This window comes from Neovison vison, chromosome 7 (genome assembly GCF_020171115.1).
Source record: "Neovison vison isolate M4711 chromosome 7, ASM_NN_V1, whole genome shotgun sequence".
Classification (NCBI taxonomy): Eukaryota; Metazoa; Chordata; class Mammalia; order Carnivora; family Mustelidae; genus Neogale; species Neogale vison.
Genome location: NC_058097.1, coordinates 13,267,338 through 13,281,936, shown reverse-complemented (window position 1 = coordinate 13,281,936; position 14,599 = coordinate 13,267,338). Strand labels below are relative to the sequence as shown.

The 14,599-nt window shown below is 39.2% G+C and overlaps 1 protein-coding gene and 1 pseudogene across 2 annotated transcripts; one reads left to right on the top strand and one right to left on the bottom strand.

Annotated features, from left to right (window-relative positions):
* Positions 1-3,663: 3,663 nt before the first annotated feature.
* LOC122913281 lies at positions 3,664-4,365 on the bottom strand (annotated as a pseudogene).
* Positions 4,366-7,246: 2,881 nt separating this feature from the next.
* CMTR2 (cap methyltransferase 2) lies at positions 7,247-14,353 on the top strand. 2 transcript variants are annotated; one of them, XM_044255775.1, is made up of 2 exons: positions 7,247-7,289; positions 10,811-14,353. In XM_044255775.1, the coding sequence occupies exon 2, from the start codon at positions 10,830-10,832 to the stop codon at positions 13,128-13,130; it is 2,301 nt and encodes a 766-aa protein (XP_044111710.1). In that variant the 5' UTR covers positions 7,247-7,289; positions 10,811-10,829; the 3' UTR covers positions 13,131-14,353. The 2 variants fall into 2 exon arrangements, with proteins under 2 accessions (XP_044111710.1, XP_044111709.1); XM_044255774.1 differs by lacking the exon at positions 7,247-7,289 and adding an exon at positions 7,299-7,521.
* Positions 14,354-14,599: the final 246 nt, after the last annotated feature.

Here is a 14,599-nt window from a genome sequence, read left to right as displayed (position 1 = left end):
AAAAATCTTGTGTCTGCAGTAAAACGATTTAGTGCTTCAAGGGTGGGCCATGTCTTCTGTTCTATTCCATATGCCACTATTTCCCAACTTTTTTTTTTTTCCAAACTGTGCCCATCTCACAATAATATATGTTGCTTCTTAAACCCTTAAGCATTTTTGAAAAAGTTATTTTGGCGCTTTTTACATGGAAGAGAACAAAGATGTGATTTTAAGTAAATAAGTATTTTAGGTCAATGTAGTATTAGTGATTGTATTATGAATCTTATTCTAAAGTTCATTTAAAATATCATGATATTCATAACATGATACTGATATTCACAACATAAAAACACGTTTGGCTTTCCCCCATTTAGTGACTCGATCTATTAACTTTTTTTTTTTTAAGATTTTATTTATTTATTTGACAGAGAGACACAGCAAACAGTGAGAGAGGGAACACAAACAATGAGAGTGGGAGAGGGAGAAGCAGGCTTCCTGCAGAGCAGGGAGCCCGATGCGGGGCTTGATGCCAGGCTTGATGCCAGGACCCTGGGATCATGTCCTGAGCTGAAGGCAGACGCTTAGTGGCTGAGCCTCCCAGATGCCCTCGATCTATTAACTTTAACTAGGTAAGGAAATTAATGAATTGTGAAAAAATAAGTTTTAAGAAAGACATTTCCTACTGTATCTTAGTTCTGAATATTTATTAAAGTGCAGAATGAGATTTAATTTATGTGTTATAGCGCCCAGACAAGATGAAAACTGCTTTCATAACCCGCTGTTTATAATTTTTTGTATTTATGCCTAAAAATTAATTGCTTTTGTTTAAATATTTTTTGTTTAGTTTCTAAACAGTAAGAAAGAAGAGATTTTGGCTGCTGTTTTCAAGCACTTTCCCACAAATACTACCATTCAGATGCTCTACCTAATAGTTGAATAGACAAATTGGTATAATTTTTGCCATATTTTCTCTTTTTAACAATGTATTTTAACGCTGTGTAAGAATTTTGGTCAAAATGCCATTTAAAGATCTAGTGAAGATCATCGTGAGGGAAACTGGAACAATTATTAGCAAGTTTATAAACTTTGCTAGCTTCTGGAATTTCCATATCCATGTTCCCTTCCTTGGCTTGCTGCCTTTAAACAATGGTCCATTCCATGTGGCGAGAAGAGAGTAAAGTGGCCCACTGTGTGACCAAGAATGGGAACAATTTAAGATCGTGTAATGGTCAAAACCAAGCCTGAATGGGGTTCACCAAATCAAATAAATGGTCCAAATGACTGAGCCATAAGAACACAGGTCTGGTTGGCACCAAATCCAGTGCTGTTCCCTTCACACTCATTTAGTGGTTCTGATTCCTGTGTTAATAGGAAATGCTAGATACTCATTTTATGTATGTATTTTTTTTAATAGGAAGTGATGCTATTCCTGCTTTTTATGATGTGAATCTGTATATTTCCCCCACTATTTTATCATGAAAAAATTTCAACAGAGGAATGTTGAACAAATGAGTGCACAGTCATAGAATCCACCATCTAGCTTCTAAAAATTGTGGACATCACATGACACTTACTTCACCCCTTATCCACTCTTCCGTCCGTTTATCTGTCCATCTTACGTGTGGTGCGTTTCGAAGTAAGATGCAGAGGTCAGTACACTTCTCTCTAAATTCTTCAGCATATGGGTAACTAGAGTTCAATATTTGAATATTTGTTTACGGCTCTCTCTTGTTTTCCAAGGTAACATTTATGTTTAGTGAAATGCTCAAATCTTAATTACGCCATTTGATGAATTTCGACAGATACATATACTTCGTAACTTAACCCCCCTGTCTAGCTATAGAACATTTCAGACATCCCAGATAACTCCCGCTGGGATTTTGGAACCATGATTTATACATTGTTGCCCCACAGAACTGGTCTGGAGATGTAGTTAGAGACTCAGCAATTTGAAGGGTGATGAAGGGCCACAAAGCAGTTTTGTCTCTGTTTTCTTTGACACTGAAGTATAATCAGAACAGGGAGTGGAGAGCTGGTTGCTTTAATTCTTCTATGCTAATTATTTTCTCATTGTCATGCCAGTTGAGTATAAAGAATATTCAGGAGTTGGAAAAGAGTAACTAATGTAGCTAGCTTCCACCCAGACACTTATGGATATTTGTTAAAGTACATATTTAAAAGTTGGTACCAAAAAAGTACATATTTAAAAGTTGGTACCAAATGCCTTCACATTAATGCATTTTTATCCAAATTTCCAAATATGTCAGTGCAGGGCTTGGTTATTTTCCTTGAACTTTTTAAAGTTTCAGATACCAGTTTTTTTTTTTTTTTAATTTCTTTTCAGCGTAACAGTATTCATTGTTTTTGCACCACACCCAGTGCTCCATGCAATCCGTGCCCTCTCTAATACCCGCCACCTGGTTCAGATACCAGTTTTATTCATTCCTAACATTTTATCTTTCCCCCCAATTTTGTAAACCCTCCTGCTCTTAGGATAAAAGAAATGAAATATCATTTTAAATAAAACTTCTGGCCTCATATAAGCATTTCTCACCACGAATGTGGATTATAAAGTTGTTTTTAAATTACTAGAGGCAATTTCTAGGAATTCTCTGCAGAACAGATTGGCCTTAGAATGAGGCAGAGCTAGGTCTAAACCCTGACTGTGCTTCTTACTGACTCCATGACCTTTGGCAAATAGCTTAATCACTTCGATCCTTGATTTCCCTGTTTATAAAAGGGGGACAATACATGTATCTACTTCATGGAGTTGTTGAGAAGATTAAATGAATTTAAAAAGGCAGTTTTCAGCAACATGGACGGGACTGGAAGAGATTATGCTGAGTGAAATAAGTCAAGCAGAGAGAGTCAATTATCATATGGTTTCACTTATTTGTGGAGCATAACAAATAGCATGGAGGACAAGGGGCGTTAGAGAGGAGTAGGGAATTTGGGTAAATTGGAAGGGGAGGTGAACCATGAGAGACTATGGACTCTGAAAAACAGTCTGAGGGGTTTGAAGTGGCGGGGGGGTGGGAGGTTGGGGTACCAGGTGGTGGGTATTATAGAGGGCACGGCTTGCATGGAGCACTGGGTGTGGTGAAAAAATAATGAATACTGTTTTTCTGAAAATAAATAAATTGGGAAAAAAAAAGTTGCAGGCCCTGAGTAATGCACAAAATAAAAAAAAAAAAGGCAGTTTTCAGTGCTGAGCACGTATTATGTACTCAAAAACTGTTAGTTAATGTTGTGATTATTTTAGTAAAGACTGGCTCAGTATATGCTTTGTTGTTTGAAATACTCCTGACAATATTTATAAAGCTCAGGGAACATAGTAATTGTATTTAAGAGATCATATAGCCCTCATCTAGCATCTAATCCCCTAAAAGAACAATATCCACAGCTTTTCATTTTAAGTTAATATTGATCAAGAATCAGAGGTAAAAAGCCACCAACTCCCGCCAATAGCTAAAACGAAAGACTCATGACACCAAAAGTTGGTGAGGATATGAAGGAACTAGAATTCTTTGTTGTTGTTTAGTTTTTATTTCATAATCATAATCTTAACTCTGTAATCTAAGTTGACTTGGAGGGGGATAAGGAAAACATGGAACCATGGAACTGCCCCAGGGAACACAAAGATCATAGGATATTTTCAGCAGATGGGGGTGAGGGGGTCCTCTCCTAAGCTACGGGAGGAAGAATCTGGTGCTTGTCAAATTTATTAGACTTGTCCACATCAGCAATGGTGATCTTCTTGGTGGTCTTGCCGTTCCTGGATCCAAGGTGTTCTGTGGCTGTTACAATATTCCTGCCCTCTCTCACCTTGCCAGAGACCACATACAAACGTGCCATCCAATCATTCAGTTTTGGCAGTGCAGATGGAAAACTGGGAACCATTTGTGTAGGGTCCAGCATTTGCCAAGGACAAGATGCCAGGACCCATATGCTCCAGGATGAAATTCTCATCAAATTTTTACCCCTTGATGGATTTGCTGCCAGGGCCATTATGGTGTATGAAGTCACCCTGCCCCCCAGCCTGTAAATCCTGGAATAATACTGTCAAAGCAGGAAGTTTTATAACCAAATCCTTTCTCCTCAGTTCTTAGAGCACGCAAGTGTTCTGCCGTCTTTGGAGCTTTGTCTGCAGACAGCTCAAAGGAGATGTACCCCAAAGGCTCACTGTTCCTGGCAAGGTAGGATCGACCGTGGCTGGGTGGTGTCTACAAGGGCCAGAATTCTTAGGTATGGTGAGTAGGAATGTAAAATAGTTCAAACACTTTGAGAAAACTGTTTGGAGGTTTCTTCAAAGTTACACATAGATCTACTTACCCCAAAGTAAAGAAAACATATGCTTACAGAAATGTCTTGCGCTAGAATGTTCATAGCAGGTTTATTCACGATAGCCTCAAACTGGAAACAGAACTCAGATGTCCATCAGCTAAAGAATAGATAACTAAATTATGGTCTATCCATACAATGACATACTAATTAGCAGTAAAAAAGGAATGAACGTCAAATATATAAAACAACATGAATATTGAATCTTGACAGGGTGAATATCAACAGGGGTCAGAACGTGCTGCCCCAAAATATGGTGACTGGCATATGAAATATTTTAAGTTAAAGGAATTTGAGAAAAGGTAGGTTCAGGAAGGACCCTCTGACTTTGCCCTGAAGTAGGTCGTAAGATCCTGATGTGAGACACGCATTCCCTATAACTGGAGGAAAGGAACATCCTTATCTGAAGAAGGAAGAACTTCAAGAGGACTCTGGATGAACAGGCTTGCTAAATTTCCCCGACTGTACTACTGTTAGCTCATACCCATTTGTCACACTTTCCCACAACTTTCTACTCCTCATTAAACTTAGTACAAAAATACTCAAATTTTTTTTAAGGATTTTATTTATTTATTTGACAGAGAGAGAGATCACAAGTAGGTAGAGAGGCAGGCAGAAAGAGGGGGAAGCAGGCTCCCTGATGAGCAAAGAGCCTGGTGTGGGGCTCGATCCTAGGATCCTGGAACCATGACCTGAGCTGAAGGCAGAGACCCAACCCTCTGGGCCACCCAGGTGCCCAAAATACTCAGATTTAACAGTTTCTCCAGATCTTCATTTCCTTGGGGGAGGCTCCCATGGCCCATAAAACATGTTAGTAAATTTACATGCTTTCCTCTTGTTAATCTATCTTTTGTTTCAGAGCCCCAGCTGAGAATTTAGAAGGGTAGAAGGGAGACACTATTTTTCTTTCCTACCAAAAAAAAAAAAAAAAAAAAAAAAAAAAAAAGCTTACTGGGTGGAAATGGGCTGCAAAGAAACAAACTTTAATGACTGAATTTATATAAAATTCTAAAACAGGCAAAACTAAACAATGACTGTATGAAACAGAGCAGCGGTTGCTTCTTGGGAGTGGGAGATTGACTGGGAAGGGGCTTAAGGGAACTTTCTGGAACATTTAATGGCTGTTTGGCAAAAGTAGTTGAATAGTGCCTGTAGGATTTCAGCATATGACTGCATATAATTAGAAAATTAAAAAAAAGGGGGGGGCAACTAACCTGTCAATTTGGAAGTTCTTGGGAGATCTTTTTTGTCCAAACAGCTCTCCATTGGTTGTTCCTCATGCTCTCCAAAACTTATATTTTTCCTTTTTTGTTTTTGCCAGTATAATGTATAATTGTAACTCATTACAGGGTTAGTTTACATTTCCCCAAAGACTAATGAAGTTGGGCATCTTTTCATGTGTTTATTGGTCTTTTGGATATCATCTTTTAGAAGTGTTTGTTCTGGGACTTTTTTTTTTTTTTTGGCCCATTTTTTCCACTAGGGCATCTTTTCTTATTTTTTTTTGTAGTAGTTATATATTTTGGATACAAGGCCTTTGTCATACGTATGTATTGTAAATATCTTCTCTCACTCTGTATGTTGTCTTTTCACTCTCAATGGTGTCTTCTGGTGAATAAATATTCTTAATTTAATATGGTTCAATTTATATATTTTCCCTTTATGTTTAGTGCTTTTTCTGCTTTGTTGGAAACTTTTTGCCTAATTCAAGGTCACGAAGATGTTTTCTGCTAAAAGTGTTGCTTGACTTTTAAAATATAGATTGGCAACCCAAATGAAATATATTTTTATGGTGGAGGTAAAAGTCCAAATAAATTTTTTTCCATATGAATATCCAAATGACCTAGCACCATTTTTTTGAAAAGACAATTGTTTTCCCTCAATTGATGCACATTCTGGAGGACTTGTAAAATAATGTATTTTATATACATATATATATAATTTATATAAATGGTTCAAACTCTACACACAGTTCTGTTTTCCTATTTTTAGGCAACACTGTTGACATACATAACCCATTATTAGCTGAATAGTATCCCATTATATGGACGTATCATGAAGAATTCAATTATTTCCCTAAAAGCAGACATTTAGAGTTTCCAGTTTTTGTTACTGCTGTTGTTAAGGTGCTGAAATGAACATTTTGTTCAAAGAGAGTGCCTGTTTGTTTCCGAAGGATAAAGTGCGAAGCGCGGGAATCCCCCAGCTCAGGTGCAAGGCCATTTTAAAGTTTGCCTTCTGTAAGGATTATGCCAGTTTTTATGCCCACCCACAGTCTAGAAAAGTGTTTCATCATATTCTCGCCAAGAGTGGCCATTATCGATCTTCTTAATCTTTTGCTAAATTAGGTGAAAAGGAAATTTATTGTTTTCATTTCCAACTTTTTTTTAAAATAATAGGTTAAAATTTTTTGTATATCCTTATTGGCTTTTTTACTTGTTTTGAATGGCCTGTTCAACTTTTCGCCCAATTTTCCTTTGGGATTGTCTTTTCCTTACTGGTTTATAAGCATATATATGTTATAATAACAGAGTGTTCTCTTGCAGTTTCCCTTGTTTGGCTTTTAAGCTCATACTGTCCAGCACCGGTTTTAAGTTGCATGACAAACCACCTTCTGCCTAACGGCCTTAAAAAGCCTTCACTGCCCAAAGGCCAGGTGGGCGGAGCCAGCGTGCTCAGGAAGGGTTGCCCCTCCCCTACTCACGGTGGGGGCGTAGACAAAAGACGCCCCGCCTCCGCGAGCACGCTCCGTTGCCATGGAAGCCTTGGGCGCGGATCTTGGCGCTTCCCAGCTTCAGTACCTGGCGGAGAAACGAAACCTAGGTAGCGAGGGCTTCGGGCGGCGAGAGTCGCCGGCGTGCGTAACGTTGACGCGTGACGCCAGCCCGGCCTCGAGGCGCGTGCGCAGTGTGTCTTTCAGGGCCCTCGGGCCACTGTCTGCCGACGTTCGGCGGCGGCGCGACCTGGAGGTGGGTTCCCGCTTCTGGTGTGGCAGGAGCGGGCCAGGCCCTCATTCCCGGCCTCTCGGAGCGCCACCTACCTCTGCAGTGGCAGGGAGCCTGGGGGCGCCGCAGACCTTTAGGAGCGACCGTTCCGGGAAGCGGCCCGGGAGCGGAAGTGGAGGATGGTTCCCTCGAGTGAGGAGAGAGCGTGAAGCGCTGCCTCTCTAGACTCGGGGGGCCGAGGTGGGCGTGAGCGAAGGTAATCAGACCCGGGTTCTGAGGCCAGGTCCGCCTGCGACTTTCCTGAGAGTGAAGCAGGGGCTGGGACGGAGGTTCTTCCTGGTTAGGAGGGATCGGGCCGCTCGAATGGAGCTTGGGACTCCCTTCCATCAGGTGAAAGGTGATCGTGGGTGCCCCTGGCCCAAATTAAAGCGCTGGATACACTCTAGCTAATTATTTTCACCATTGCTGGGAGGAGGAGTTGCCAGAAACACTTCTAAAACTCCTTTGTAAGCGTTAATTGGAGAGAGCACTGTTGGTGAGATCTTGTGGGTTTTGTGTCAGGCCCACGAATTTTGCAGGTTATTTCCTTTGTGGCTTCGAGCAGGGAGCTACAGGACTTTTCCACTCTAATCTGCAAAACAAGAATGGTAATGCTGACCCTCCTGGCAGAATTATGATGCCACAGAGCTCTATGGAGTGCTTAATGAAAGGGGCAGGGGAAACATACAGAAACTTTCCTTCTATTCTGTAAACCACGCGTTTTGTTGTTGTTTTTTATTTTTGGTCGTGCATTGAAGTGCTGGAGTGAAGTTGAAGTGAATTACTATGACTCCTATTCAGAACCTAATCAGAGGAGTGCCCTTTGTGCTAAGTATCATATACATTCATTTGTTCAATAAGCACTGTGTGTTTACTGTGTACCAAGCACTGTTGTAACCTTGGGGTGATATAAATGAGTCAACAAAGCAAAGGTCCTTGCCTTGTGGAGCTTAGATTCCAATTTGGGGAAGACAAAAAATAAACATAATAAGCAAAATATATGAGAAGGAAAAGAAAGTCATGGAAAAAGAAAAGTACAGCTAGACCCATACCTTTACCGTTGGTGGTAATGCAAGATGCAACTAGGGTGTCAAGGTAGATTTCATAGAAGAATTACACCTGAGTAAATATTCGAAAGAGATGAGGGAGTTAGCTATGCAGGCAATCTGGAGGAAGAGGGTTCCAGGAAGAGGAATTGTTTGAGACTTACAAGTTGCATTGTATTTGGTGGTAAGTGAGCAGGAATAAAACTTGTGTGGCTGGAGCAGAATGAATAAGGAGAATAATAGACAATTAGGTTAGCGACAATTAGGTTGGGGCTGGAGGGCAGAAATCTTCAAGGTCCTTGTAGGCTACTGTAAGGACTGTGGCATTTACTTTGAGTGAAATGGGGAGCCAAAGCAGGCAAAGATAGAAGAGACCAGTTAGAAGGCTATGGCAGTAATCCAGCAGAGAATTGACAGTGTCTTATCTATAATCAGGAGGCTGGTAGCTGGAGGTTGGTGGCTTCTGGGAATTTGATAGGAGGAAACGATGGTGGGATTATAGACCTGAGCATTATTCAGAATATACATATATATAGTCAATATCTATAATTTGTATATAAATATATCAGATATAGTCTTGAATTGTGTACCACAGGTGTAGTCTGAAAGAACAGAGGTGTGTTTGAATCACTTTAGTTTTTCTCATGTGAAGGTAATTATCTGTTAGCTTACGTAAGATTTCAGAGCTTATCTACAGCCATTAATTAGTATGTGAAATTAGACTAAAATCAGATTTTTTTCCAAGATAGACTATAGTTGCCATCTAAACATGGTTGTAGTTTCCAGTAAGCACAGTGGAAATTAAGACAAAATAACTTGTAACAAACCTTCGCTTGCTTTTGTTTAGTATTTTGTTGAATGTGACAATGCCTCATTTTTGCTTTCTTTCAGAAGTCTGTCTGAATATAGCTTCTAACTAAAAAAAAAATCTAAGAAAAAGTTATTGCTAGGCAAGTGTGACCATTAACTGTACTTTACGCATATTTTAAATACACCGTCACGAACAGAAATGGCTGAGAAGATACTTGTTATTTCAAGAAGCTTACAAGTTAGTTGAGTATACAGGGTTGTAAATAAACAAAACATAAGAGGATGAAAAAAGTGTGCTATTAATAAAATAAATGCTAATAGAATATAGTCTTTCGGGTATTGTGTTTATCGTGGCTCAAGCTCACTTTTGTTTCCCATTTTAATCATGAAACATTGTCTTTTTGCGGGATGATGGTTGTGTTGTCAGTGTTTTGTTTTACAAATTTAGATTCCTTTTGAGAAGCTGGTGTAGAATGCATTGAGGATACTAAGTAAATGCAGAGCTTAGGAACTTAAAGTGCCTATTAATTAACACTGAGCCAACAAGTACTATGTAATACTTACAGCTCTATCTTTTGGGATGTATAACTTAGGCCAACACTATGCCATTAAGCATGCTTCTTTCCCTTATATCTCTTTCCTTCTCCAGTGTTTTTGGTTTCTTAGGCGGTGTTAGAACACAGAATGTACACTGACTTGTTTATAATTTGTAAATTCAATGAGGATATTTCTTCAGTTTAAAGATCCTCTATCAAAGTGTGTTACATTTTGGTGGCAGGAAGATACAATATTTTATAGTGGAGGCATGGAGTTGTCTGAGCAGGTAATAGAGGAATCTAGTTTAGAGACATGCCAGGTTGAGCTACAGTTCAGTTTCAGCATTGAGCTGAATAGAGGCTAACCGGTCAGGTATACCACAGTTAACAAGCAGTATGGTGATGAGTGTTAGTTGGTGGCCTGTAAAGGTGATTTGGTACTACATCACATGGGTACCAAAGTGCATGTCTTAGCAAGAGTGTGAGATCTGGATGGAGAATGTATTTGGCAGTTGTAAATAAGTATGTTGGCAGAGAGGCCTGGTATCAATACCAGTAATGGGTTCAGGTGTAGAATCTTTTCCTGGAAGGAGGTGAGATTTGAAGGAACTTAAAAAAGCTGAAAGTCACTTGTTAAAGCTTGGTCAAAGTTCGAGGGATGACTCTTAGTCTGACAGTGTGTTTGGGGCCGTGTGGGTGGTGTCTCAGCCATGGATAGAGGAAAATTTTGGGTAGGAGCTAGACAGATTATTCTGTTAATATGAGCCGCCATCACAGATGAATATTCGTTGGTATATGCTTTTTATATGCTAACATGTTTATCCTCATCTAAAAAAAGAAAAATGATGCCCTAACTTTTTAAAAATAAGAAACACACTCAAAGATGTAATTTGCCCAGGCCCACTTTTTTAACTGTGGATTTGAGTTCAGGTCTGTTGGATGTAAAAGCCTTTACTCTTTCTTTATTCCAAATTGCTTCATTGTGTAACAGAATGTGCTGACATTACTCTTCCCATTTTAGGTAGTTTGTCCTGAGTATGATCTGATATGCTGTGGATGAGATTTCACTCACTAATAAATTTGATTCATTTAATTGTGTGTTTTCTTTTTCTAGATTTTAATTTAATTTGAAAATGAGTAAGTGCAGAAAGCCACCACTGGGTTCAAGTCCTGAGACATTCAGCCCAGATGTTCTTGCTGACATTTTTGAACTCTTTGCCAAGAACTTTTCTTATGGCAAGCCACTTAATCATGAGTGGCAGTTACCAGATCCCAGTGAGGTTTTCACTTGTGATCACATGGAATTTAATACATTGCTTGATTTGAAGAACTCCCTAAATGAAGTGAAAAACCTACTGAGTGATAAGAAGTTGGATGAGTGGCACGAGCACACCGCTTTCACTAACAAAGCTGGAAAAATCATTTCTCATGTGAAAACGTCTGTGCATGCTGAACTTTGTACTCAGGCGTGGTGTAAGTTTCATGAAATTTTGTGCAGTTTTCCACTTATTCCACAGGAGGCTTTTCAGAATGGAAAATTGAATTCTCTACACCTTTGTGAAGCTCCCGGAGCTTTTATAGCGAGCCTCAATCACTACTTAAAATCCCATCGATTCCCCTGTGATTGGAGTTGGGTAGCTAACACTTTGAACCCATACCATGAAGCAAATGACAATCTTATGATGATTATGGATGACCGACTTATTGCAAATACCTTGGGTTGTTGGTACTTTGGTCCAGATAACACTGGTGATATCATGACCTTGAAATACCTGACTGGACTTCAGAACTTCGTAAGCAACATGGCTCCTATTCACTTGATCACCGCAGATGGGAGTTTTGATTGCCAAGGAAACCCAGGTGAACAAGAAGCTTTAGTTTCTTCTTTGCATTACTGTGAAGTTGTCACTGCTCTGACAACTCTTGGAAATGGTGGCTCTTTTGTTCTGAAGATGTTTACTTTGTTTGAACATTGTTCCATAAACCTGATGTACCTGCTAAACTGTTCCTTTGACCAAGTCCATGTTTTTAAACCTGCTACTAGCAAGGCAGGTAACTCAGAAGTCTATGTGGTTTGTCTCCACTATAAGGGAAGAGAGGCAATCCATCCTTTGTTATCCAAGATGGTCCTGAATTTCGGGACAGAAATGACCCAGAAAGCTCTCTTTCCCCATCATGTGATTCCCGAATCTTTTCTTAAAAGGCATGAAGAATGTTGTATGTTCTTTCATAAATACCAGCTAGAGACTATTTCTGAGAATATTCGTCTGTTTCAGTGCATGGGAAAAGGGGAACAAACAAAGCTGAATAATTTAAGGGACTGTGCTGTTCAGTATTTCATGCAAAAGTTTAAGTTGAAGCCTCTTTCCAGAAATAATTGGCTAGTTAAAAAATCTAATATTGGTTGTAGTACAAATACAAAATGGTTTGGGCAGAGGAACAGATATTTTAAAACCTATAACGAAAGGAAAATGCTGGAAACCCTTTCATGGAAAGATAAGGTGGCCAAAGGATACTTTAATAGTTGGGCAGAAGAACATGCTGTATATCATTCTGGGCAAAATTCTCTCTTAGAAGGGACAGCGTCCAGTCTTGAGTGTCACTTGTGGCATATTTTAGAGGGAAAGAAACTGCCAAAGGTAAAGTGTTCTCCTTTCTGTGATGGTGAAATTTTAAAGACTCTTAATGAAGCAATTGAAAAGTCATCAGGAGGAGCCTTGAATTTGGATTCCAAGTTCTGGCCCAAACAGCAGTTTTATTGTTCTTGTCACATTTTTACTGAAGAACTGATATTTTCTGAGTTGTTTAACCTAACCAAGTGCCTTCAGGATGAGCAGGTGGTAGAACCCAGCAACCAAATGAAGTGCCTGCTTGTGGGCTTTCCAACCCTCCGTGATATCAAAACACATACACCACTGGAAGTTCACCTCTTGGAATCAACTGAACTCATGACTTTCAGCTGTTCATTGCTTCATGATGGAGACCCGACTTACCAGCATCTGTTTCTGGACTGCCTTCTACAATCATTGCAGCAGCTTCATACAGGGGATGTTATGATTTTGCCTGTACTTTCTTGTTTTACAAGATTTATGGCTGGTTTGATCTTTGTACTGCACAGCTGTTTCAGATTCGTCACATTTTCTTGTCCCACTTCTTCTGAGCCCCTGAAGACCTGTGCAGTCCTGCTGTGTGTTGGTTATCAGGACCTTCCAAATCCTGTTTTCCAGTATCTGCAGAATGTGAATGAATTGTTGAGCTCTTTGCTTAAATCTGACGCACCCCAGCAGGTTTTACAGTTTGTGCCAATGGAGGTGCTCCTTAAGGGGGCACTACTTGATTTTTTGTGGGATTTGAATGCTGCCATTGCTAAAAGGCATTTGCACCTAATTATTCAAGGAGAGAGAGAAGAAATCATTGGCAGCCTTCAGCTATGACGTTGAACTTGTCCTTTCTGAGATTTAACTTTATGGCTTCTTATGGTTTCCATTGTTAATTTCAGTCCTTTGCTATTTAAAAACCATTCATTTGAGGGAAGGGCCAACTTTTGCATCATTGAAAGTTTCATTATTTTGGGAAAACCACCAGCTAGTTCTGATCTCCTATACATGCCTGTAGGCGTGGAGTTTGCCATGTGGTGCAGTCTCTCCAGTGATGATATTCAGCCTCAGACATGAGATGTGTGTATACAGTTGGGATGGACACATGCATACTTACTTAAGCAGTTTACTTGGTCTTATTTATCTGTTTTAAGATTTGCACCCATGTGCCTTCCTTCAGATTAGATTTTTTCCCAACTGATTTCCTCATTGACTAATGCTGTTAATAAATCGAGAGAGGTCTCCGATGAAAGGAGGCGAACCACTCCTCAGCAGCACTGGTTCTTTAATACTGACCGTGTCAGTTATGGATTCGGGGGAACTCCTCTTGCCAGATGTTCAGTATGTGCCATTCCTTGCCTTTAGGCCCCTGACCCAATTTACTTGTGTGGTTTAAATGAAGCTATGTGCTGTTTCCTGAATATTTAATTACCACAGCCATCCAGCCGGAAAGGATATCAGGACAGCTTCAAACCAAAGATCATGTTTAAAACAATGAAAAATCACTGTGTCTAGTACACACTTGTATCATGAAAAGTTTCATTTAGGAATGGTGTAGAAATCTTTAACTTCCGGGAAATAATCTGTGAGCTAACAGATTTTTTTTAGATTGTAAAATAGTGTGTATGGACTCCTTTTGGGGACATATGAATGTAATGAACATAGTGAATCCTAAAGAAAAATTTTAACACTTCCAGAATGATGGCTCAGCATTCAAAATTTTTCAGTCTTGTTTCTTTGAAAGTAGCACTTTACCAAAAGATTGACCATGAGATGGTCATTTTATCAGTTGTGTCTGATTTCTTTTGAATTATATGTATTTGACGTGTAAATGAGCTTTTCTGGCAAACTGTATTTAGCAGATCTTCATTACTTCGAAGTTCCACAAAGTGGGGAATGTTTATATTCTCACATGTGCATTTTAGACATTTTTGTTAGTTATTAAAAAATAGATGTATTCTCTGATGTATTTGGTTGATAAATATTAATCTGAATTTTTTTCATGTTCTTTGCTATTTTGAGTTCCATTATAGATTCATGAATAAAGTCATTAGTAGAGAGATTTTGTGTTCGTCTTTTTTAAGGAGAATCATGGGGGAAGTTAAAAATACATCTTGGAAACATTTTTTTTTAAAGGAAGGTTTGAATGGGAGTTAATGTTCCTTCATTTCATCTGATTTGTATTCATTAAAATTTAGTCCTTAATATTGTAATATTTATAGAATTTCTACTTCAGGAAAGAAACTGAATACTGGTACTGGTGTTAAAACTTTCTTTTAAGCACTTCAAATAAGCACTGAAAGCTT